The sequence below is a fragment of the Bubalus kerabau genome, chromosome 19, assembly GCF_029407905.1.
Source record: "Bubalus kerabau isolate K-KA32 ecotype Philippines breed swamp buffalo chromosome 19, PCC_UOA_SB_1v2, whole genome shotgun sequence".
NCBI classification, from domain to species: domain Eukaryota; kingdom Metazoa; phylum Chordata; class Mammalia; order Artiodactyla; family Bovidae; genus Bubalus; species Bubalus kerabau.
The window spans coordinates 56,100,476-56,127,397 of record NC_073642.1 but is presented as its reverse complement, the minus strand read 5'-3'; the positions used below and the strand labels follow the sequence as shown (position 1 = coordinate 56,127,397).

The 26,922-nt window shown below is 39.0% G+C and overlaps 1 protein-coding gene across 12 annotated transcripts in view; it reads right to left on the bottom strand.

The window, feature by feature from the left end:
- Positions 1-26,922, bottom strand: part of WDR76 (WD repeat domain 76) — a 54,186-nt gene that overhangs the window by 26,115 nt on the left and 1,149 nt on the right. For 4 of the 12 annotated variants that reach the window (XM_055556261.1, XM_055556256.1, XM_055556260.1 and 1 more), the window contains exons 2-9: positions 26,102-26,203; positions 25,792-25,886; positions 24,572-24,982; positions 14,503-14,595; positions 13,402-13,457; positions 2,853-2,979; positions 1,393-1,494; positions 1,262-1,305 (exon numbers count right to left, since the gene is read on the bottom strand). In XM_055556261.1, the coding sequence (XP_055412236.1) occupies positions 1,262-1,305; positions 1,393-1,494; positions 2,853-2,979; positions 13,402-13,457; positions 14,503-14,595; positions 24,572-24,982; positions 25,792-25,848 (890 nt within the window). In that variant the 5' untranslated portion in view covers positions 25,849-25,886; positions 26,102-26,203. Of the gene's footprint in view, positions 1-1,261; positions 1,306-1,392; positions 1,495-2,852; positions 2,980-13,401; positions 13,458-14,502; positions 14,596-24,571; positions 24,983-25,791; positions 25,972-26,101; positions 26,204-26,624; positions 26,740-26,922 lie in introns of those variants that run through there. The other 8 variants (XM_055556255.1, XM_055556258.1, XM_055556257.1 and 5 more) reach the window with 4 other exon arrangements.

Below are 26,922 nucleotides of genomic sequence, written 5' to 3'. Positions count from 1 at the left end.
TTGGCTTAAAGCTCAACATTCAGAAAATGAAGATCATGGCATCTGGTCCCATCACTTCATGGCAAATAGATGGGGAAACAGTGGAAACAGTGTCAGACTTTATTTTGGGGGGCTCCAAAATCACTGCAGATGGTGACTACAGCCATGAAATTAAAAGACGCTTACTCCTTGGAAGGAAAGTCATGACCAACCTAGATAGTGTATTAAAAAGCAGAGACATTAGTTTGCCAGCAAAGGTCCATCTAGTCAAGGCTATGGTTTTTCCTGTAGTCATGTATGGATGTGAGAGTTGGACTATAAAGAAAGCTGAGCACCGAAGAACTGATGTATTTGAATTGTGGTGTTGGAGAAGACTCTTGAGAGTCCCTTGGACTGCAAGGAGATCCAACCAGTCTATCCTAAAGGAGATCAATCCTGAGTGTTCCTTGGAAGGACTGATGTTGAAGCTGAAACTCCAATACTTTGGTCACCTGATGCAACGAGGCTGACTCGTTTGAAAAGACCCTGATCCTGGGAAAGATTGAAGGCAGGAGGAGAAGGGGACAGCAGAAGATGAGATGGTTGGATGGCATCACTGACTCAATAGACATAAGTCTGTGTAAACTCTGGGAGTTGGTGATGGACAGGGAGGCCTGGAGTGCTGTGGTCCATGGGGTCACAAAGAGTTGGACACAACTGAGTGACTGAACTGAACTGAAAGGCTATAAAAACGTCCATGATGTTTGACCTCACTTCTGGAATCTATCCTAAGGAAATAATCCACTATCACAATATAAACTTCAGCAGATACACAAACACACAACACTCAAAACTAAACAAAACAACTCCAAATATCAAGAGGTTAAGCAAATTTCATCTACTGAAATATTACTCAATTATTCCATAAATTTAAAGACTCTAGTAACATCCAACCACAATGTTAATGGAAAAGCATAATGCAAAACTGCACATATATTAAAACATAATGAAGCAAAAGTGTATGTAATTATACTCATTTATTAAACACTGAACAAATATATATTATGCGCCATGCACTTTTCTGGTTATTGAGATAAAATCCATGCATTCATGAAGCTTGTGTCCCAGTGGTTTTGTATATAGCAATATTTGAAAGGAAATACACAAAATCAACAGTTGTTAGGGTAGAAACATGATGGATAATTCTTTTCACCTCATTTTCAAATTTCCTCTAATGGTATATAGTCTTTATAATTTAAAGATCTCAGGAAATGTAAAACAAAAGCAAGGGATTTTAACTCACCTTTTAATGCTAGATAATTCCTTCTCAGTGTTTTTACTTCTTGTCTGAAACAATGAGAGAAACCAAAGTACTAAATTAACATATGCACTGAAATTTGCTTAAAAGCTTGGGTTTACCCTCCCAAGTGATACCTTGCTCATTTCTGCCCAAGTCTGCAAAAATCCTTTAAATAGTGCATTGTCATCATCTTGATTTTCAGGAGTCATTTCTAAAGGCCCAGGAGGTATCAAAGGCTGTTATAAAAAATAAGAAAAAAAAAAACTTGGTTGTCACTCTGCCTTAGAATTCAAGCTTAAGGTTTCTCTTTACTTTCAACATCTACAACAGGGGTGACATATAGTTAGCAATCAAAAACAGTTGTTCAATGAATGAATGCCAAGTATCCTGTAAAGTAAAAACATGTATTATCTCATTTAATTCCCTTAATAATCCAGTGAATGAGATACCACATTTCAAAAACAGTGGAATGAAACAGAGAAGTTAATTTATCCAAAGTTACACTGACCATAAATAGAGTTGCTAGGAATTGATTCAGATCAGTTCAATTTCATTACTCAAGTTATTACTCTATCATTTTTATATCAGGGATTATAACCCACAAGTCATGAAATCATTTTAATATGTTATAACCAACACGGTGTTTTATTGAATGAGAAAAGAATAGACCAGAAAATTCAAAAGTACATCATATGTAGTAAGGGTTAAGTATCATTTCACAAAAGGTTTGTTTCAGTTTTGTGTGTGTGTGTGTGTGTGTATATGCACGCACACGCACGTGGAGTGGATTCAATGTAAATTATTTCTTATCATGGATGCATAGAGGCTTCAAAAAATGAGCTACTCTCTCTGTAGCAACTTAATTTTCAATTAGCTCTCAAAGCACCAGGCTAATGAGTACTATCTTCCAAGTTATAATTAAGCACTTAGATATAAAGTATTAAAAACAGTAGATGCTCCTGAATAAAAAATAATCTTACTCAGACAATAAACTTGGTACATACACTCTTTCCACTCACTGACAGCATAAATTAAACCACAGTATAGGACCCCCATCATTATTATCACATATTATTATTAATACTACCATTTATTGCTTACTAAGTAATATAATACATTCAATATAATTAAGGACCTTTATCCCTCATGATACCCCTTGTGAGAGGTTTCTGTTATTGTTGCTATTTTAAAAATAGGGAAACTGAGGCTCAGAATGGCTAAGCAATTTACCCACAATCTGACATAGGTAAGTCTGCAGAAATATATAATCCAGTCTTTCATGAGTTTGAAATCTTACTCATTAAACCATATTAGTTAGTTAGTTCAGTCGCTCAGCTGTGTCCGACTCTTTGCGACCCCACGAACCACAGCACGTCAGGCCTTCCTGTCCATCACCAACTCCCGGAGTCCACCCACACTCATGTCCATTGAGTCAGTGATGCCATCCAACCATATTAAACCATATAACAGTCAAGTATTAAATTAATGAAGTACAAATTAAACATACTTTACTGACTTTTTACTCTACTTTCAAACACTTCAAATTTTTCAGTATTTTATTGAGTTAATATAGTATATTTGCACTCTTTCTTACATTTTCATCTACTTCTAATACTGTCTGGGTTGGGGCTGCTGGCAATGGGACTCCTGAAGGATCAACTCTTAGTAATCGCATTGACCTTCTACATCCAGTTCCATTTTCTTTTTTCTTGGGTTTCTTCCTAAGGAGTGGAAGGAAAATCATGTTATACTCATAAAAGAGTTATATGTATTTATTACTACCAAGGCGATAACTTCTAGTAATGTATCTCACACATATAGTCAAACACTGCAAAGATATATATACATACCTACACTAATTTTAATTAAAAGTTTGGAAACATGGTAACTGTTCACTATGGGGAGGTAAGGGGTATTAAGACATACATATCTAGTCAACTATTAAGCAGCCATAAAAAAAGAATGAAATAGATCTCTATGTGCGACGACATGAACTCTAAGATATAAGAAGCAAAAGAGAAGGTACAGTATATGTTGAATATAGTTACATTTGTTTTTTTATAAAATATATACATATACATTTGTAACTGGTAAGATTACCAATGGAAGAATATCCATGAAAATATTAACAGTGGATTACTCTAGGAAGAAGGGTGGAGAACTAAGGTCTAAACTTAAAAAAAAAAAAAAAAAAGACTTGACTATTTCATTGCATTTGCTTCCACATCATTTACCTTGTAAAATCATAGATACCCTACTTTTTATTTATTATTTTTTCATTTAAAAAAGTAGTTCAGAGGATTCCACGGTGACTCAGTGGTGGGGAATACACATGCCAATGCAGGGACAGAGGTTCAATCCCTGGTTTGGAAGATTCCACCTGCTGTACAACAACTAAGCCTGTGTCCTGCAACTATTAAAGCTCGCAGCCTAGAGCCTGTTAACTGCAATTACTGAACTCATGAACCAAGACTACTGAACCCACGCACTCCAAAATACATGCTCTGTAACAAGAGGAAAAAAAAAAAACCTGTGCACAACAAAGACCCAGCACAGCCAATAAATGAATAAATAATAAATAATATAAAAATAAAAAACCTCAGAGAGATAAGATGCAGCAATTATGAAATAAAAACAATGTGCTTTTGGACTTCCCTAGAGGTACAGTGGATAAGAATTCCTCCTGCCAACACAGTGTATATGGGTTGGATCCCTGCTCAAGGGAGATTTCACGCCACAGAGAAACTAAGCCCATGTGTCACAACTACTGAGCCAGCATGACCAAGAGCCCAAATTCTGCAACAACAGAAGCCAATACAATGATAAGATCACACACCACAACTAGAGAGTAGCCCCCACTCTCAGAAACTGGACCCCAAAAAGCCTGGGCAAAGCAACAAACATCCAGCACAGTCACACACACACGGGAATGCTGCTGCTGCTGCTAAGTCACTTCAGTTGTGTCTGACTCTGTGTGACCCCATAGATGGCAGCCTACCAGGCTCCCCCGTCCCTGGGATTCTCCAGGCAAGAACACTGGAGTGGGTTGCCATTTCCTTCTCCAATGCATGAAAGTGAAAAGTGAAAGTGAAGACGCTCAGTTGTATCCGACTCTTAGCGACCCCATGGACTACAACCTACCAGGCCCCTCCGTCCGTGGGATTTTCCAGGCAAGAGTACTGGAGTGGGTTGCCATTGCCTTCTCCGCAAAGGAATACTACTTAGCCATAAAAAAGAACAAAGTTTTGCCATTTGCAGCAACATGACTGCATCTGGAGGGTAGTATGCTTGATGAAATAAATCAGACAGAAAAAGACAAACACTGTATGTTATCACTTACATATGGAATCTAAAATATAAAATGAATGAATATAACAAAACAGAAACACACTGACAGATACAGAGAACAAATTAGTGGTTACGGGTAAGGAGAAGGAAGAGAGGAGGGGGAATATAAGGGTACGGGAGTAACAGGTACAAACTACTTTGTAAAAAATAAGCTATAAGCATATATTTATAGCACAGGAAATATAGCCAATATTTTATAATAACTATAAATGGAGTATAATCTATAAGAATTTAAAATGACTATGTTGTACACCTGAAATTAATACTGTAAATAAACTATACCTCTATTTTTTAATTAAAAACATATATACCTGTGGCGGATTATGTAAAGTTTAAAAATAAAATAAAATTTAAAATCTTAAGAAAAAAAAATAAATAAATAAAAATAAATTTTAAAAAAGATATGCAACAGAACAAATAAAAACAAACTCCAGGGTGGTCCACACAAAAACCTACACATATGTTTATAGGAGCTTTGCTCACAACTTGCCAAACTGGGAAGCAACCAAGATATCCTTCAACAAACCAATGGACAGATAAACTGGGGTATCTCCAGACAACAGAAAATTCAGTTCAGTCATTCAGTCAGTGTCTGACTCTTTGCAACCCCATTGACTATAGCACACCAGGCTTCCCTGTCCATCACCAACTACCGGAGCTTGCTCAAACTCACGTCTATCGAGTCAGTGATGCCATCCAAATATCTCATTCTCTGTTGTCCCCTTTTCCTCCTGCCTTCAATCTCTCCCAGCATCAGGGTCTTTTCCAGTGAGTCAGTTCTTCGCATCAGGTGGGCAAAGTATTGGAGTTTCAGCGTCAGCATCGGTCCTTCCAATGAATAGCCAGGGTTGATTTCCTTTAGGATTGACTGGTTGACTGGTTTAATCTCCTTGCTGTCCAAGGGACTCTCAAGAGTCTTCTCCAATATCACATTTCAAAAGCATCAAGTCTTCGGCGCTCAGCTTTCTTCACAGTCCAACTCTCACATTCATACAGTTCAGTTCAGTCGCTTAGTCGTGTCCGACTCTTTGTGACCCCATGAATCACAGCACGCCAGACCTCCTGTCCATCACCAACTCCCGGAGTTCACCCAGACTCACATCCATCGAGTCGGTGATGCCATCCAGCCATCTCATCCTCTGTCGTCCCCTTCTCCTCCTGCCCCCAATCCCTCCCAGCATCAGAGTCTTTTTCAGTGAGTCAACTCTTCACATGAGGTGGCCGAAGTACTGGAGTTTCAGCTTTAGCATCATTCCTTCCAAAGAACACCCAGGACTGATCTCCTTTAAAATGGACTGGTTGGATCTCCTTGCAGTACAAGGGACTCTCAAGAGTCTTCTCCAACACCACAGTTCAGAAGCATCAATTCTTTGGCGCTCAGCTTTCTTCACAGTCCAACTCTCACATCCATACATGACCACTGGAAAAACCATAGCCTTGACTAGATGGACCTTTGTTGGCAAAGTAATGTCTCTGCTTTTCAATATGCTATCTAGGTTGGTCATAACTTTCCTTCCAAGGAGTAAGTGTCTTTTGATTTCATGGCTGCAATCACCATCTGCAGTGATTTTGGAGCCCAACAAAATAAAGTCTGACATTGTTTCCACTGTTTCCCCATTTATTTGCCATGAAGTGATGGGACCAGATGCCATGATCTTCGTTTTCTGAATGTTGAGTTTTAAGCCAACATTTCCACTCTTCTCTTTCACTTTCATCAAGAGGGTTTTTAGTTCCTCTTCACTTTCTGCCATAAGGGTGGTGTCATCTGCATATCTGAGGTTATGGATATTTCTCCCGGCAATCTTGATTCCAGCTTGTGCTTCTTCCAGCCCAGCATTTCTCATGATGTACTCTGCATATAAGTTAAATAAATAGGGTGACATGACCACTGGAAAAACCACAGCCTTGACTAGACAGACCTTTGTCGGCAAAGTAATGGCTCTGCTTTTTAATATGCTATTTAGGTTGGTCATAGCTTTTCTTCCAAGGAGCAAGCATCTTTTAATTTCATAGCTGCAGTCACCAACTGCAGTGATTTTGGAGCCCCAAAAAATAAAGTCTCTCATTGTTCCCATTGTTTCCCCATCTATTTGCCATGAAGTGATGAGACCAGATGCCATGATCTTCATTTTTTGAATGTTGAGTTTTAAGCCAGCTTTTTCACTCTCCTCTTTCACTTTCATCAAGAGGCTCTTTAATTCTTCTTCACTTTCTGCCATAAGGGTGGTGTCATCTGCATATGTGAGGTTATTGATATTTCTCCTGGCAATCTTGATTCCAGCTTGTGCTTCATCCAGCCCAGCATTTTGCAGTCTGCATATAAGTTAAGTGCATATAAGTGCATTTTGCACTCTGCATTATGTACTCTGCATATAAGTGCATTTTGCAATCTGCATTATGTACTCTGCATATAAGTTAAATAAGCAAGGTGACAATACACAGCCTTTACATACTCCTTTTCCTATTTGGAACCAGTCTGTTGTTCCATATCCAGATCTAACTGTTGCTTCCTGACCTGCATACTGATATCTCAGGAGGCAGGTAAGGTGGTCTGGTATTCCCATCTCTTTCAGAACTTTCCAGTTTGTTGTGATCTATACAAAGACTGTGGCATAATCAATAAAGCAGAAGCAGATGCTTTTCTGGTATTCTCTTGCTTTTTTGATGATCCAACGGATGTTGGCAATTTGATCTGGTTCCTCTGCCTTTTCTAAATCCAACTTGAACATCTGGAAGTTCATGGTTCACGTACTATTGAAGCCTGGCTTGGAGAATTTTGAGCTCTGCTTTTCTAGCATGTGAGATGAGTGCAATTGTGCGGTAGTCTGAACATTCTTTGCCATTGCCTTTTTTAGGATTCAAATGAAAACTGACCTTTTCCAGTCCTGGGGCCACTGCTGAGTTTCCCAAATTTGCTGGCATACTGAGTGCAGCACTTTCACAGCATCATCTTTTAGGATTTGAAACAGCTCAACTGGAATTCCATCTATATGGAACTATCATATATATTAACAAAAAATCCTAGGAGAACCGACTACAATTGCAGCCTGGCTTCCCATTCATTCCCATCATTATTATGATCAGTCAACAGGAACTGAGCACATACTGGGAATTTTAATGTGATCTTGAGTAAATAAGATCCAGAGGTAATGCTTTTTTTCCCCCTGGTGAGAGAGGTTCACGATTTAATGAAGTATATGACCTATTTATATGTACTTAAACTGTTCCGCTGGGCTTCCTTCGTGGCTCAGACCTGCAATGAGGGAGACCTGGGTTTAGTCCCTGGGTTGGGAAGATCCCCTGAAGGAGGGCAACCAAAGCCAGTATTCTTGCCTGGAGAATCCTCATGGACAGAGGAGCCTGGTGGGCTACAGTCCATGGTGTCACAAAGAGTCAGACACAACTGAGCAACTAAGCGCAGCACAGCCAACTGTACTGCTATGAAATCTAATATGAGGTCCAAAAATTGGACTGATTTCTTGCCCAAGGCCTTAAAAGGACTGTAACCAGCTCCTTTTAACTTAAATGTTACCACTTTAGGACTCCCTGATGGCACAAAAGATAAGAATCTGCCTGCCTACACAGGGTACACTGGTTCAATCCCTGGTCCAGGAAGATTCCATATGCCATGGAGCAACTAAGCCGGTGCACTGGAACTACTAAAGCCCGAGGGTCCTAGAGCCAGCAAGCCATAATTACTGAGCCCACATGCTGCCACTACTGAAGCCCGTGTGCCTAGAGCCCATGCTCCACAACAGAAGAAGCTACTGCAACGAGAAGCCCGTGCACCACAACTAGAGAGCAGCCTCCAAGCTCTGTGGTGAGAGAAGGACCACATGCAGCAAAGAAGATCCAGTGCAGTCAAAAATATATAACTTAAAAAATAAATGTTATCACTTTAGCTTAACAATGAAGTATTAATATAAAACAAAACCAAGTATACTTGTTATATACTTAGTTAAATACTGGTTAAATTTACCAAAGATTCCTGTAACAGTCTTTGGTAGATTTAACATTCATTATTAACTTTCATGAGAGTGAAAGTGTTAGTTGCTCAGTCACGTCCAACTCTGTGAACCCATGGACTGTAGCCCACCAGGCTCCTCTCTCCCTGGGACTCCCCAGGCAAGAATACTTGAGTGGGTTGCCATTTCCTTCTCCAGGGGATCTTCCTATCCCAGGGATGAAACCCAGGTCTCCTGTATTTCAGGCAGATTCTTTATCATCTGAGCCACCAGGGAATCCCTATGAATTTACACAGTATTAAAATATTATAGGTAATATGCCAACTTCAGAGTCCTCTAAATCTTTTGTCAGGAAGATAATGATGGCATCATAAACAGAACTAAAACCTGATATCACATATTACTAAAACTGACATTTATTTCCAAAAGGATTTGACCTATGGTAACTGAACTCTGAAAAAAGTGAGAAGACTAGCAGTTGGAGAAAAGTAGATCTGTCACATTACTTAGTCAATGGCAGTTCCAATGTAATTTAGCCATAGTCTTTTTGCTGAAACGATCTAAATAACAAAAGATTCATAATAAAAATATATGGGGGAAAAAAAAAAGAAATGAGCTATTAAGTCATGAAAAGATATGGGGGAAGTTTAAATGCATAGTACTAAGAAAAAGAAGCCAATCTGAATGAGGCTACATACTGTATGATTCTAAATATGTGACGGCACCAATCAACAGCCATCACCAAAAACCTACGAACAATAAATGGTGAAGAGGGTGTGGAGAAAAGGGAACCCTCTTATACTGTTGGTGAGAATGTAAATTGATACAGCCACTATGGAGAACAGTACGGAGGTTCCTTAAAAAACTAAAACTAGGGATTCCCCTGGTGGTCTATGTGCTCCCCATGCAGGGGGCCCATATTCAATCCTGGTCACAGAACTAGATCCCACATGCTGCAACTAAAGATCCCACACCAGGCACAGCCAAAATAAATGAAAAACTGTTTTGAAAAACCCTAAACAACAACAAAGAAAACTTCGTTTATAAATGGACCAAAGACCTTAACAAACATATCACCAAAGAAGATACACGGATGGGAAATAAGCATATGAAAAGATGCCTCGCATTACATCTCATCAGAGAAATGCAAACTGAAACAATGAGACCACTACAGCCATATTAGAATAGCCAGAATCCAGAGTTCTGATGACTCCACATGCTGGTAAAGATGTGTATCAGCAGGATCTCTCATTAACTGCTGGTGCAAATATAAAATGACACAGTCACTTGGGAAGATAGTGTGGTGGTTTCTTACCAAATTAAGCAAACTCGTCACATAGAGTCCAGCCACCACCGTGCTTCTTGGTATTTACTCAAAGGAGCTGAAAACTCCGCACAGAAGCACACACTCGGTTGTTTCCAGCAGCTTTGCACATAACTGCCAAAACTTGGAAACAACCAATAAGTAAAGTGTGATGCATGCAGACAACAGACTATTATTCAGCACTAAAAAGAAATGAGCTATCAAGCCATGAAAAGACAGGGAGAAAACTTAAATGCAATAAAGCCAACCTGAAAAGGCTACATACTGTATCATTCCAACTATGTGACATTCTAAAAAAGGCAAAACTGTGGAAACAGTAAAAACATCAGTAGTTGTTGGAGGGCAGTGGTGGGGAGGGATGAAAAAGCAGAGCGCAGAGGATTTTCAGGGAAGTGAAAATACTGTGTATGCTATCTTAATGATGGATACATGTCATTGGACATTTGTAAAAACCAACAGAAGATACAACACCAACAACAAATCCTAAGATAAACTATGGACTCTAGGTGATTATGATGTGTCAGTGTAGGTTCAGCCTTGGTAACCTACAAACCGCTCTAATACGTGATGTTTATTATAGGGGAAGCTTCGAAGGGGCAGGAGTAGAGAATAAATGGGAAATCTCTGTATCTTCCTCTCTATTTTGCTGTGAACCTAAAACTGTTCTTTAAAAAATTAAATCTTAAAAAAAAAAAGTAGTTCATTAAAAAATGTTGGAGAAAGAGAAGCCTCTGAAATTACTTCCAAAAATTCACATGCATAAAGCTCACCAACAGTCCACCATTAGTTTAGAAGAATGATAACTACTATTTATTTAAAGTACATTGTGTGGTAGAAACTATACTAAGCATTTAATACCTCATTTAATCTTCAAAAAAAAATCCTCAGCATATGCAAAAATTGGGGTTCTAATATATAATCCTCCTAGAGAATCCTCCTCAGAGAGAAACTCTTCACACATAAACACCAACAGACTTAAGACTGAGCAGAGCAGCAGTCTTTATAATAAAGGAAATACAAAGACAATTCAACTGTCCATATTCAAGTCAACATAGTGCATTCATAGAGCAGAAAAAACAGGATGAAGTAAAGCTGCACACAACATGAACGAATTTTAAAACATATAAAGATGTAAAAGTGAGCAAAAGAAAACCCCAGAATATAAAAATGGCATATTATATGTTAATATAAAAAACAGATAAAAATAAGTAAAACACTGTATTACTATTAATATTATATTTATATTAATATACATTCATTGATGGTAAAACTATAAATAACTGCAAGGAGTGATTATCACAAAATTCAGCATAATGACTGTTACCTCGAGGAGAGCCTTAAAAGGTACTATAAATTTCTACTGACCTGGATGGCAGGTATAAGGATGGATGTTTGAATTATTATTATTGTTTCAATTACATAAATATTCATATGTGCTTCTTTGTATGTATATTTAGTAATTTTTTAAAACCCCTCTAGATTGGCATAACGTCAACTTTACAGATAAGGAAAGATTATATAAATTGTCCAAAGTTAATACCACCGTTATAAGTTGCTGAATTGAAACTTCAAAGTAAGTTTGCCAAATTTCAAAATTTATGCTCTTTTTTCTATATAACTTCTGCTCTAGCTGCTGGATACTTATCTTGACACAACTATTAAGTGCTGTAACTTTGTGACTTAGGTGATTTAGGGGAAAAAAAATCACTAATCTTTACTAACAAAATAATATACAAAGGGAACTAAGATCCCACATGCCACACTGAGCAGCAGCCAAAAATATATAGATGCATGCAAATATAAAGCTAATGATCAACTGACAACAGGACAGCTGCTATTATCGTCCAGTGTCAAACACTGTTTGTTCCTCTTGTAACAATTTTTCACACTTGCAAATACCTGGTCATAATTAAAGGTTCAGCTTTTCTCAAGCTAGTTGACCTATACCAGAATCAAATCAATTAAATGATGTTACATTAGCATCTAGTACTAAAACAATGATCTAATGATGCCAAGGTTTTCAGTTTCTTCATTTATACATAAGCATTGTTAAAATGCAGAGAAGAGGGCTTCCCTGGTGGCTCAGACGATAAAGAGTCTGCCCGCAATGTGGGGAGACCCAGGTTCAATCTCTGGGTCGGGAAGATCCTCTGGAGAAAGGAATGGCTACCTACTCCGGTGTTCTTGCCTGGAGAATTCCATGGCTCGAAGGGCCTGGCAGGCTCCAGTCCATGAGGTCGCAAAGAGTCAGACAAGACTGAGGGACTAAACTGCTTCTCACTTAAAAAGAAAAAAAAAAAAAAATGCAGAGAAGAGAACCTAAGGCATCCTGGAGGTCAAATCCTGAAGCTTCCACTTAAAAGCTGATTTTTTTTTTTACCTTTTTTTTTTTGGCCATGCCACATGGGATGTGGGCTATTAGTTCCCCAATCAGGGATCGAACCAGCACCCCCCACATTGGAAATGGGGAGTTCTTAACCACTGGACTGCTGGGGAAGTCTTTAAGAGCTACTTTGACCTTGACCAAATTACTTTACCTCTTTGAGTCTGTTTTATATCTCACAAAATTTTTGCCAGAATTAAATGAGATAATATAGGATGTTAGGTCCTATAGATAATATAGGGCCTATATTATCTATAGGACCTAAAATTTTTTTAGGTCACTGCATTGTATTTCAGAGAAGGAAATGGCAACCCACTCCAGTATTCTTGCCTGGAGACTCCCACAGACAGCAAAGCCTGTGTCCATAGGGTCACAAAGACTCGGACACGACCGAAGCAACTTAGCATGCATGCATGCACTGTATTTCACAGATGTGCAACAAATGTTCATTTCCTTCCTTTATTCTAGGAATGGGAAAGAAAAAACAAAAAAATTAAGTAGAGGAATCTTTAAAAAACAATAGTTTTTTTTTTAGGGAAAAATAAGAACAATTTAGTGGTAAAAAAGATTTCTCTCAGAGTTCCCTGGTGGTACAGTGGATAAGAATCCACCTGCCAATGCAGGGGACATGGGTTCGATCCCTGGTCCAAGAAGATTCCACAGGCCATGGAGTAACCAGAGCCCGTGTGCCACAACTACTGAAGCCTGTGTGCCTAGCACCTATGCTCCACAACAAGAGAAGCCACTGAAACGAAAAACTCATGCACTGCACCTAGAGAACAGCCCGTGCTTGCCACAATTAGAGAAAGCCCACATAGCAATGAAGACCCAGTACAACCAAAAAAAATTATAAATATTTAAAAAAAAAGATTTCCCTCCATTAGCAGCGATAATAAATATAAATAAAATTCAGTTCTCAAGATTTTATTTCCTCTACAGTCCTTTGATGAAGATGAGAACTTTAGAGTTATTAAAAGGTAGTATTCCCTCAGAGATATAAACGATGAAACCAAATTACTGTTTCTGATCTGCTACTTATTGTACTATGTAGAACCATTTTTTCAAATTATAAAACAACTCAACAATATATCATGGTATAGGAAATGCAAACCCAATCTTTTACCTTTTGGATTCAGGAGGCTGTCTCTTCTTTATCATTTCACGGAGCCTTGCAGCTGACTGTAAAATACACAAAACATAATACATGTAAAAATACTATCTTATTAAAAAAATAATAATACTGTAACTACATAGCTTACCTTCTAAAACATTTGAGTATCTGCTACTATATGCACACTAAGCCAAGATCTCTACAGGAAGTAAAGAACCTTGGGATTGACAACTGCTCTCGGTAGCAGACATGAGGCAAATACACTATTGATAATAAAGAGAAGTATATAATACTCTCTAAAGTACTGACATTCTGATTCCTGGCACCAGGCTACTAACACGTTGACATAAGTAAACATTTACTAAATATACTATTACAAATTTCCAAGTTTAACTTATACTTCAGGCAACCCTTTGTGGGTGTTTTCCAGAAAAGTTACAGGTTATACTTCCATAAATCAATAATTTCTGTTAACTAAAGTCAAAATAAGAGATATTTTTGTCTCCATTTCTGATGAATTTTCAACTGTTAGTGAGTGACTCAGCAATTTAGTGCCTTATATTAACTCACCCTCCCTCCCCTCAAGATGCAAATACACACTGAATATTTAGGAATCTGGTATGCCCAGAAACTATTTAATAAAGCCAAGGGTTTTAATGTATTTTGGGGGGAAACATCACACACCCTCCTGGACAGCTCTTCTCACACACATAGAAGCTTGACCGCAGTGTGAAGACCTTCAAGGTAAATTATACCTTTAGTAATAATGATTAAAAAACATTAGCATACTTATGGCCATTAACCCTTAAATCTTCCAATACTAACCATATTTTCCTCTATTCTTTATTTTGGCTGTGCCTCGAGGTGTGTGGGGTCTTAGCTCCCTGACCAGGGACAGAAAGGAGTGAGGGGAAGCTTCCAATTACAGCTTTAATACAACAGTTTAAAAAAAAAAGTCTTGGAATCAATAAAATACGGTAAACTGTATTAAGTGTAGATCTTGCTAATTTTACCCTCCCTCATTTGACACTATGAAACCTGATAATGAGTATTTTATGGACCTACTAGCAAGAGGAATAGTATCTCAGTTTAGATTAGAAACTTCAAACAAACCTCAGACAACTGAAGAGAAGCAAAAAAGTTTGCATTTTCTGATATGTTCTTCAGTCTCTTTCTTTCATATGGTGACAATTCTGAAAAATCATCCTATAAAATCACACCAAAAAGATTCTATTATTTACATAATCCACAGCAAAAATACCCCACAAAACTAGTTGTTGCATTCTCCACATGTATATGTTCCTTCAAATTGCATCTACTATGGTTATTTTATGTTATATTACCAAACAGCACATAAACTTTGCTGCACTGGATACTGAGAGAAGGAGTTTGGGTTTGGGATAATTGCAGGATATATGCACGGCTTCCCAATTAAATAACAAGTGATCTGATATCAGAAGTCAAGTAGGACAGCCGAATAGCACATTACTTTTTACTGGCCCTTTCACAAACTGACCTTTTTATTAAGCAAAATAAGAAAGAACTCAAAAACAGAAATTTTTAAATTTACTGAGATGATTAAAGAAATTCAATAAAAAAGAGAATCACATGAGCAGAAAAGACAGTTTTAAACTAGAGAATCTTAGAGGTCCAATATCCAACTAATAGTTACTATAGGGCGGGGAAAGGAGCAGAGAAAATGGAGGAGAGAAAATCATTAGAGAAATAATACAAGAAAGCTTCTCAAAACAGAAGAAATGAGTTTCCAGATTAAAAGGGCCCAACGTGTATACCACACAATGAATGAAAACAAGACTCAAGCCCAGGCATATCATCACAAAATTTCTCAATACCTGAAGATGAGTGAAATAAAGAGAAGATCCCAAAAGTTTGCAGAGGGAAAAACAGACCACAAAGAACCAAGAATGATAACTTCACAATATCCAGGAAGCTAGAAGACAAAGGAAGAATATGTTAAAAATGTTAAGGAAAAATTATTTTCAACTTACAATTCTAAATCCAATAATGCCAACAATCAAATGTAAAGCACAAAGACTTTTTCAGACATGCAAACAATCTGTTGGGCTGCCCAGGTGGTGCAAGTGGTGAAGAATCCACCTACCAATGCAGCAGATGCAAGAGACCCAGGTTCAATCCTTGGGCTGGGAAGATCACCTGGAGAAGGAAAAGCCAACCCACTCCAGTATTCTTACCTGAAAAAATCCCCTGGACAGAGAAGCCTGGCAGGCTACAGTCCATGGGGTTGCAAAGAGTCAGACATGACTGAGCACTTGCCAGCAGAAAACTATCTGTCATACACCAGCTTTCAGGAAGTTACTATAAGCCGCACTTCATCAAAATCAGACAATAAACCAAGAAAAAGAAAGATAGGATCCAGGCTACAGAAGTCCAACACAGGAGAGAGAAAAAAGAAATTTAAAGAAAAACAGTAAAGAGAAGGCCAAAAAAGAGAAAACGGTCCTGAATGATGGAGGGTCCCAGAAAACATTTCATGAATTATATACATACATACATACATACATACATACACACACACACATATATAATATATATAAAGCCATTAGAATTCATCTATTTATACTGAGAAAAATTTTACACCTGAGGTAAAGCTTGGACTATATGTAATACGGAAGGTAAAACACAGGAAGGAGGAGGAGACAGCACATGTGTAAACTTAATCTTCTACAGTAAGGCAATAGGCGACGTGGGGGAGAAAAGCTAAAATGGCCTAAAGTCTAATTTGTCTGTTGAGCAGTGATCACAAATAGGTAAGTAACAGAAAATTGCTGGCTGTTTTGATTTGGTTCTGTGTATACATACATGTGTGTGCATATGGAATTGGGTCTTCCCCACTGGTTCAGTGGTAAAGAATCCACCTGCAATGCAGAAGAGGCGGGTTCAATTCCTGGGTCAGGAAGATGCCCTGGAGAAGGAAACGGCAACCCACTCCAGTATTCTTGCCTGGGAAATCCCCTGGACAGAGGAGCCTGGTGGGCTACAGTCCATGGGGTCACAAAGAGTTGGACATGACACTGCGACTAAACAACCACCACATATGGAATTACCTTTGTGTGAAACTAAGATCATGGCATCCAGTCCCAATACTTCATGGCAAACAGATGGTGAAAAAAGTGGAAACAGTGACAGATTTTATTTTCTTGGGCTCTAAAATCACTGTGGATGGTGACTATAACCATGAAATTAAAAGACGCTTGCTCCTTGGAAGAAAGCTATGACAAACCTAGACATCGTATTAAAAAGCAGAGACATCACTTTGCCAACAAAGGTCCATACAGTAAAAGCTATGGTTTTTCCAGTAGTCATGTACAGATGTACGGGTAGGACCATAAAGAAGGCTGAGCGCTGAAAACTTGATGCTTTCAAACTGCGATGCTGGAGAAGACTCTTGAGAGTCCTTTGGACTGCAAGGAGATCAATCCAGTCCATCCTGGAAGAAATCAACTCTGAATATTCACTGGAAGGACTGATGCTGAAGCTCCAATTCTTTGGACACCTGATGCAAAGAGCTGACTCACTGGAGAAGACCCAGATTCTGGGAAAGACTGAAGGCAGGAGAAGCAAGCAGAGGAGAATGAGATGGTTAAATAGCATCACTGACTCAATGGACATGAGTCTGAGCAAACTTCAGGAGACAGTTAAGGACAGAGAATCCTAGCATGCTGCAGTTCATGGGGTTGCAAAGAGTTGGACATGAACAACCGAACAACAACAAATATATATACACACACAGAATTATGACTTACTATGACTTAAACAGGTATGTACAAGTATCAATTTGACCAAAATGACGATTTTTCTCACACACATAATAGTGACAGCAAAGGTGAATGGTTATTTTGTCATTGCCTTGAACAATGCCTCTCAGAGGAAAACATTACCACCATCATCAGACTTTCGAAGAATCTATCTTAAAACGCTGCATTTGGAGATCAAAGGAACAAAATTTAAATGATTCTAATTACCACAGGAAAAAATAAGAAAATTTATTAAGAAAAATAAGACTTTTTTCGAGGTATGCATCATTCAAACTATTCCTACCCATTATCTGCCCCTCCAGGACTTGCAACATCAAAGACCAAGCAAAGAATATCAAAGTGGGTTCTCAAAGTAAATATATATTATAGGAAATAGAAATGTTTTTAATCCCATTAATGTTTTATCTTCAGAGACATTTGAGCAGTTACTGCAAATATAAAATAAGAGGGAAAACGCTACCTTTAGAAAACAAAAGAAAAATAACTTGAATTAAAAATGTGCTGATGCCAAAAATTTACCAGCTGTATGAACACATATATAATGTTCTCCAAATGACAGAAGTGTAGAGATGGAAAACAAATCAGTGGTTGCCAGGGGTTAAGGCTGGTGGGAAGGAGGGCCATAGCCTTAACTATAAAGGGGTAGTCGAAAGGAGATCTTTGCAGAGATGGAACAGTTCTGTATCACTTTTGTGGTGGTGGTTACATGAATCTACACATGCGATAAAAAGATACAGAACGGAACACACACCTAGCACCAGTATGAATTTCCTGGTTTTGATACTGCAATGTAGTTATTTAAGATGTGCTCACTGGGGGAAATTTCCTGGTTGCCTAGTGGTTAGGACTCTGCACTGTCACTGCTCTGGTTCGATTCATGGCCAGGGAGCTAAGATGCGACAAGCTGTGTGGCACAGCCAAAAGAGTTAACTAACTGATCAAAAATAAAATAAGATGTACTCATTGGGGAAAAACTGGGTGAAGGGTAAATAAAACCACTCTGTACTATTTTTGCAAATTCCTATGAATCTGTTAAGCACTTCGAAATAAAAATTTCAAGAAATATACGTTTCTCAGCTAACATCATACTTAACAGTGAGAGACTGAAAGCTTTTCCCCTAAACTCAGGAACAAGATAAATATGTCTCTCACCACTTCTATTCAACACTGTACTGGAAGTTCTAGCCAGGGGAATTAGGCAAAAAAGGAAATAAAAGACATCCAGATTGAAAAGGAAGAAATATAACAATCTTTACTGCCAATGACATGATCTTATCTGTAGAAAATCTTAAAAAGAATCCACACACAAAAAAATGAGAGTAAACAATTTCAGCAAAGTTGTAAGATACAAGATCAATATATAAAAATAAGTTGTGTTTCTGTACATTAGCAATGAACAATCAGAAAATGAAATTAAGAAACAAATACCAGAATAGTATCAAAAAGAATAATATATTTTGGGGACTTCCCTGGTGGTCCAGTGTGGGTGTCTGCCTGCCAAAGGGACGTGGGTTCCAGCCCTCATGCAGGAAGATCCCACAGGCTGCAGGGCAACTAAGCCCTCAAGACACAACAAAGCAAGCCACTGCAATGAGAAGCCCACAGCTATACACAGCCAACAAAGTCCCAGTACAGCCACAAATACATAGAAAAAATTTTTAAAAAAGAATATACTTTGACACAAATTTAACCAAAGAAGTGCAAGACTTGTGCACAGAAAATTATAAAACACTGAAAGAAATTAAAGAAAATCTAAATAAGTGGAAAGACAGCTCATGTTCATAGACTGAAATACTTACTATTTTTAAAATGGCAGTATTCCCCAAATTGATCTATAGATTCAGTACAATCTCTTGTCAAAATTTTAAATGTCAGTTTTGCAAATATGGATAAGCTGATCCTAAAATTCATATGGAAATGAAAGGAACCCATAATAGCCAAACAATCTTGAAAAGAATCAAGTTACAAGACTCACACTTCCTGATTTCAAAACTTAGTACAAAGCTACAGTACTTTGGCCACCTGATGCAAAGAGCTGACTCACTGGAAAAGACTCTGATGCTAGGAAAGATTGAGGGCAAGAGGAGAAGGGGGTGACAGAGGATGAGAAGTTGGATGGCATCACTGACTCAATGGACATGAGTCTGAGTGAACTCTGGGAGAAAGTGTTGGACAGAGAAGCCTGGTGTGCTGCAGTTCATGGGGTCACAAAGAGTCGGACACGACTTAGCGACTAAAGAACATTAACAGTATTTAAAAGAGTGTGGTACTGGCATTCAGATAGGCAGATAGATCAACTGAATAAATCTGAGTCTAGAAATAAATCTATACACCTATGGTTAATTTATTTTCATTAAGGAAATCCAGACCATTCAGTGGGAAAGACGAGTTTTGACAACAAATTGCTCTAGGACAAATGTATATCCACATGCAAAAGTATGAATTTGGATCCTTATCTCATGTGATATATAAAAACTAACTCAAAATGGATCAAAGACTTAAATTTAAAACCCAAACTATAAAACTCTCAGAAAATAGACGTGTTAATCTCTATAAACCTGGATTTGCCAATGGTTTCTTAGATATGACATCAAAGCATCAGTAACAAAAGAAAAAATAAACTGGACTCAAAACTACTGATAACGTTTTTAACAATTAAATTTAAGGACTTCCCTGGTAGTCCAGGGGTTGGGAGTCTGTCTGCCAGTACAGGGGACATGGGTTCGATCCCTAGTTCCAGAGGATCCCCCATGCCATGGAGTAACCAGATCTGTGCAACACAACTACCGAGCCAAGTGTCACAACCACTGAAGCCTGTGTGCCTAGAGCCGATGCCCCACAAGAGAAACCACAATGAGAAGCCCACACACAACAAAGAGTAGTCCCCATTTGCCATAACCAGAGAAAGCCCACGCACAGCAATGAAGACCAAAAACGTATAGAGCAGCCAAAAATAAAATAAAATTTTTTAATTTAAATTAAAATTCAAAACATTTGTACAAAGGACACTGTCAAGAAAGTGAAAACAAAGTCCTAGAATGGGAGAAAATATTTGCAAATAATATACCTAGTAAAGATCCAATGTCCAGAATATATAAAGAACTCTTACAATTTAACAATAAAAAGAGAGAAAAAAAAGGACAACTTAATTCTTTTTAATTTTTTAATTGAAGGTAACTGCTTTACAGAATTTTGTGGTTTCCTGCCATACATCAACAATAATCAGCCTTGGGTACATCCACGTCCCCTCCCTCTTAAACCTCCCTCCCATCCCACCCTTCAGCCTGTCACAGAGTCCGTTTGCCTTCCCTGAGTCGCACAGCAAATTCCCATTGGCTATCTTTTTTACTTATGGTATTGTAAATTTCCATGTTGCTCTTTCCATACATCTCACCTTCTCCCTCCTCCTCTCCCCCAACGTCCATAGGTCTGTTTTCTCTGTTCCTCCATTGCTGCCTGAAAATAAATTCATCAGTGCCAACTTGCTAGATTCCATATATAGGCATCAGTATGCTATGCTATGCTATGCTAAGTCGCTTCAGTTGTGTCCGACTCTGTGTGACCCCATAGACGGCAGCCCACCAGGCTCCCCCGTCCCTGGGATTCTCCATACAAGAACACTGGAGTGGGTTGCCATTTCCTTCTCCAATGCATGAAAGTGAAAAGTGAAAGTGAAGTCGCTCAGTCGCGTCTGACTCTTAGCGACCACATGGACTGCAGCCTACCAGGCTCCTCCGTCCATGGGATTTTCCAGGCAAGAGTACTGGAGTGGGGTGCCATTGCCTTCTCCAAGGCATCAGTATACAATATTTGTATTTCTCTTTCTGACTTACTTCACTCTGTATAATAGGTTCTAGGTTCATCCACCTCTTTAGAACTGACTCAAATGTGCACAACCTAATTTGTTAAATAGGCAAATGACTTAAATAGACATTTCTCCAAAGTACAAATTGCAAGTATGCACATGTAAAGATGTTCAACATCATTAGTCATTAGAAAAATGCAAATCAAAACCACAATGAGATACCACTTCATATCCACTAGTAAGGCTATAACCAAAATAGTTAAGGACTTTACGTTAAGTGAAATAACGGTCACAAAAAGACAAACATTGTATGCTTCCACTTATACATGGTACCTACAGTAGTCAAATCCATAGAGACAGAAAGTAGACTGGTTAGGGGCTGAAGAGCTGGAGAATGAGGAGTTCTTTAATGGGTATGGGCATGTGTGCTAAGTCACTTCAGTCGTGTCCGACTCTTTGAGACATTATGGACTGTAGCCCACCAGGCTCCTCTGTCCCTGAGGATTCCCCAGGCAAGAATACTGGAATGGGTTGCCATGCTCTTCTCCAGGGGATCTTCCCAACCCAGGGATCAAACCTGCATTTCTTACGTCTCCTGCATTGGCAGGCAGGTTCTTTACCACAAGTGGCACCTGGGAAACCCTTATGAGTATAGTTTCAGTTCTGCAAGATGAAGAGTTCTGGTTTTACAACTATATACATTTACATAACACTACTGAATTGTACACTTAAAAATGGCAAAGAGCTAAATTTTACATTGTGCATTTTACTTCAATTAAAAATTTCAAAAATGTTACAAAAGACATAAGTATTGCTGAGGGTATACAGAGATTGGATTTTTTTAATATATACATTGCTATTGGTTATGTAAAAATGGGGCAGTCACTTTGGAAAACAATTTGACAATGCCTCAAAAACCTAAACACAGTTACCCTATTTCGCTCCAAGGTGTGTGTGTGCACCCAAGAGAATGGAAAACATCACATAAAATCTCACAAGTAAATGCTCATGGCAGCATTATTCTTAACAGCAAAAAAAAAAAAAAGTGAAAACAACTCAAATGTCCATCAACTGATGAATGCATAAACAAAATGTGGTATGTCCATACAATGGAATAGTATTTAGCCATGAAAGGAAATGAAGTACTAATACATGCTACATGAATGAACCCTGAAAACATGCTAAATGTAAGAAGCCAGACCAAAAAAGCCATATACTGTATAATTCCATTTATATGAAATGTCCAGAATAGGCAAATATATAGAGACAGAAAGTAGGTAAGTGGTTTTCCAAGGCTGAGAGAGGGAGGGGGAGGGTTTATAATCACTACTGACAGGTATGCAGTTTCTTTTTGGAGTGATAAAAATTTATGAAATTGGAGAGTGATGATGGCTATACAGCTTCATGTATATATACAAAAAACACTGAATTATACACTTTAGTATATGTTATGTGAATTCTGTCTTAATAAAGAAATAAATATATGCTTGATGACAGAAACCGGATATTCACATAGTCTCAAAGTACCTTCCTCAAAGCATTCAGTAATTACCAAGGGAAAAATACTAAGCTTACACTGGGAAATCCTGGCAGACACCACTGTAGCAGTGATGAAGGTCAACATCACCAGTAAAATATCAACATCATGTACACTCTGATATGATACACTGAGGAGGGCACCTTCACTTCTGTGGTATCCTTCCCCAAAATGCAAAATCTTAATCTGATCATGAGAAAATAGCAGATAAACCCAAACTGAGGGCTTCCCAGGTGGCTAAGTGGTAAAGAATCCACTGCCAAAGCAGAAGACTTGGGTTCAATCCCTGGGTCAGGAAGATCCCCTGGAAAAGGAAATGGCAACCCACCCCAGTAATTCTTGCCTGGGAAATCCCATGGACAGAAGAGGCTGACAGGCTGCAGTCCATGGGGTCACCAAGGGTCAGACACAACCTACTGACTTAACAACACAAACTGAGGGACATTATACATCATTATATGTCTTTGATGTGACAAAAGCCATCCTTCATTTAGAAAGAAAAAAGCTTATAAACTAAATACTGATCCTAAACCATGGTACCATAAATTTTTACCCCCAAACGATAATTAATGAAAGGGAAGAGAAAAAAAGAATGAAATGTTCTAAAAAAGATGTGAGATCTTTCAGCCTGTTGTAAGAAAATGTATGCTGAGCATCTATGACCTGTTTGACTATCTCCAGTAGTCACTATCTCACGTTCTAATTTCTGACCCTACTTGTTGTTGTTGTTTAGTTGCTGAACCGTGTCTGACTCTTTTGAGACCCCATGGACTGTAGCCCGCCAGGCTTCTCTGTCCAAGGAATTTTCCAGGCAAGAATACTGAAGTGGATTGCCATTTCCTTCTCCAGGGGATCTTCCCAACCCAGGTATTGAACCCGAGTGTCCTGCATTGGCAGGCAGATTCTCTACCGCTGAGCCATAGGCAGAAGCCCTATTTATTTTACATCAAAACAAAATCTGCTTTATATTAAGCCTCAAATACTCAGAATTTTAGAGTCTAAGAGGCAAAAAGAGACAATCCAGTCCACTGGCTCTCAAAGTGCAGTCCTGGACCAGTCGCTAGGAAACTATTTTAGACATTCAAATTCAACCCTCACTCAAAACTTCTGAATCAGAAACAGGTGGTGAAGCCCTGCAATAGGGTTTTAACAAGCCCCCCAGGTAATTCTAACACAGGCTAAAGTTTGAGAACTATCAATCTTATCTAATTCTCTCACCACAGAAGTGACTTGCTTAAAGGTACAAGGTTTCTTAGGAGTGGCCATGCCTAAAACCTAGACTTCCAAGCCCCTGTCCAATGCATTTCTGACTTAACCCACACTGTGCCACCACAGGTCCTAGTTCATTACAACACCTCCTCAATTATCCTATCTCCCTTTCCCTACCATCATTTTCTGTTCCAGTTCCATCTACTTCTTACCATGTGACAGGGTCATAAAACTTGTCACTTTAAATGAAGTACAACATTCCTGGTAGGCAATAAGAGCCAAAAGAATTAGATGCTTAATTCCTTAAACTGATTCGAACTATCATTTCAAACAGAATTATTGTTTTTCATGTATCTTCTCTACTCCATCGTTTGTCTCCTTTAAGTAATTAAGGGAATTATTCAGCACATCAATGCAGTCAATTAATGATGATTTTCCCACCTTAACATCAAGAGTTACTCAAGTACTATATGTCCTTTACAAGTCAACTTCTTCTGGTATACTATGCATAAACATGCAAAGGCGAGCAAGACGCCCTTAAGTAGGAGTAAGCTCAAAAATAAGTGCAGCAAACTGAGAAAGAAAGAGAAGCAAAGTCAATCCTCTCCTTCACAAATCAAAACCAAGAGCCCCCCCAAAAGAGAAAAAAAACAAGAGCCAAATAAAACCAAGGAAATTACCTGTTGTACATTTAAAAAATAAAATTTCACTTAAATATAAATTAGATGATAAAATAATCTGTTTAAGCTAAAGAGGCCCTTGATAACCATAGCTTAACAAAGCTCCAAATTTTTAAACATGAAAATTTGAATAAGCTAGTAATTAGATCCTTACCAGGCCTGGTGTGGTGTCTTCGTCACTGTCTCCTTCCTGGCTGCTTTCTGTATCAGGACTGAGAACCACAGTATCTGAAGGGCTCTTGTACTGCCACTTGTTGCTTTCAGCATGAACATCCAAGGATGATTTTTGCAGAGTGGATTCTTCCTTGGAAGATGTGGCTTCCATCTTTGGAGTTAAAATCCTTCTGCAACTTCTCTTTATTTCAGCTTTCTTAGATTTCTTACATGTCACTTCACTGTTAGAATTCTTATCTAATAGAGATTTGGGGCGCTTAAGTTGGCCTGTATTGTAGTTACTGAGTGAAAAGGGGACAAGACACACCTTAGCTGTTACTCCTAAAACTGTAGTCTGTACCGGTCTCAGGGATATATCAGCGATGTTTTGGTTTTCCTTATATTCATTCACCTATTCAGGTCAATAAAGGAAAACAGTATTAAAATTCCAGGTCCTTAGCCTTTTCTTACTCTTTACAACCCTATAGACTACAGCCCACCAGGCTCCTCAATCCATGGGTTTCTCCAGGCAAGACCACTGGAGTGGGTTGCCATGCCCTCCTCCAGGGTTATCTTCCCAACCCAGGGATTGAACCCACTTCTCTTCTGGTCTCCCGCATTCTCAGGCAGGTCCTTTAGCACTAGCACCACCTGAGAAGTCCCCGAGATTTGTGTAAATAAATCTAATTCCTATTTCAAAATAACAGCATAAATCCCAGCTGACAGCCTGTAAGGAAACTTTTTTCCCCTCCAAAATCTAGATACCTAATTCATTAACCTAAATAGAATTATTATACTGGGCACTGACCCATGAGTCCGCCAGACCAATAATAAAAATGACTGCAATTTGTTATTAGGAAACTGAGTAACTGGAATTGTTCCAAGAGTGGGGAACTGACCAAAACGACTGCAATAATAAACGCAGACTTCCTGATCCCAGCCTGACACTATTTCTGGGGTTACTGACAGGCATCTTCCTTGGGGCTAAGGGCCCAGTTTCCACAGAGGAAAACCAGGACAGGCATCCCTGCCTATCTGTTGAAGCAACACCCGGAAAAACCCAAAACCCGTTACACTGAGAGATGCCCCAAAGAGCAGGAAATAGTTTTGCAGCGAGGAGGTGCCGGTTGGCAAGTCCTCCCCGGTCTACGCCAGGCATATCCCTCACGAAGAATGAGGCAGCAACACACCCGAAAGGGACAAGCCGTTTCTAACATTCACCTGAAGTCGCTGTCTGGAGTCCCCCTTCTGCTCAGCCTCCGCGCGGGACCCAGACATCTTTCCGCAGCGTAGCCCCTGGCGTCTTCCCGCCAAGACTGCGGCGAGAGGCGGGGAAGAGTGGTGATGGGAGGGGCGAGGAAGAGCCCCGCGCCCGCGAGGCTCGGGCGGCGAAGGCGGGCGCTGATCCCAGCCGACGGGAGGGGGAAAGGGGCACGGGGCGTTACATTTTCGCCTAGGTACGCAAGCTTGCCAGCCTCACCCCAAACTCAAATTCTTTAGGGAAGCGAAGGGACCGAATCGCCATTTTTACCTTGGATCCCGGTGGTTTTTGACGCTGCTGATGCCTGTATCTTACTTTGAAAAACACTTGGGCTTCTCCTAAAGAAAAACCACCTCGCCTAGCAATGTGAGCCTGGAAAAGATTCAGGGGCATTTAGTTGGCCAGATGAACTAGAGAAGAAATGAAATCAACCTGCAGGCTTTACCTCGACCCGATGATTCCTTGTGATCCTCCCACCAGAAAATTATGCCCTATGGCTACCGTATTCTCTTCTTCCTAGGAAGGGAAGTATTTTGATTTTTTTCCCCCCAAGAGCTGATAATGTGGTTTAAACTTCACCCACCAGTTAACTAAGATTCTAGTGATGACCTTACAAAGCCCAAGGACAGGGGGAAAGTCTTAAATAACTTTTGCATCACAAAGCACCATAAATAAGATTTTAGGACACTGTATTTTAGTCGTTGCCATATTAAAAGTTGTTTTGTTGTTGTGGTTTTCTATTTTATGGGTTGCCAAGAGCAGAAAGAATTGCCTTCCCGTCAGATTTACTCACTCGGGATAGCATAGTTTGGAGCTGATAAATTTACGATACAAATTTCTATCAACGCTACTTTTACAGTCCTTTGTAGCTCAAAACTTGGTCGTGCACTGTTCTTTGATTGAGACTTGCCCAATTTTATTTCTTCTCCCAGCTGAGGCCCAACTGTAGAACAGGTGAAACTACTCGAGAAGTAATGCTACTAACAGTACCTTCAGGAAAGTTCACTTCAGCAATTTTCACTCCTAGACTCAAAAATTACTGATAAAATCAAACTTTTCACAGCGCCTGATATAATGCCATATTTCTGGAC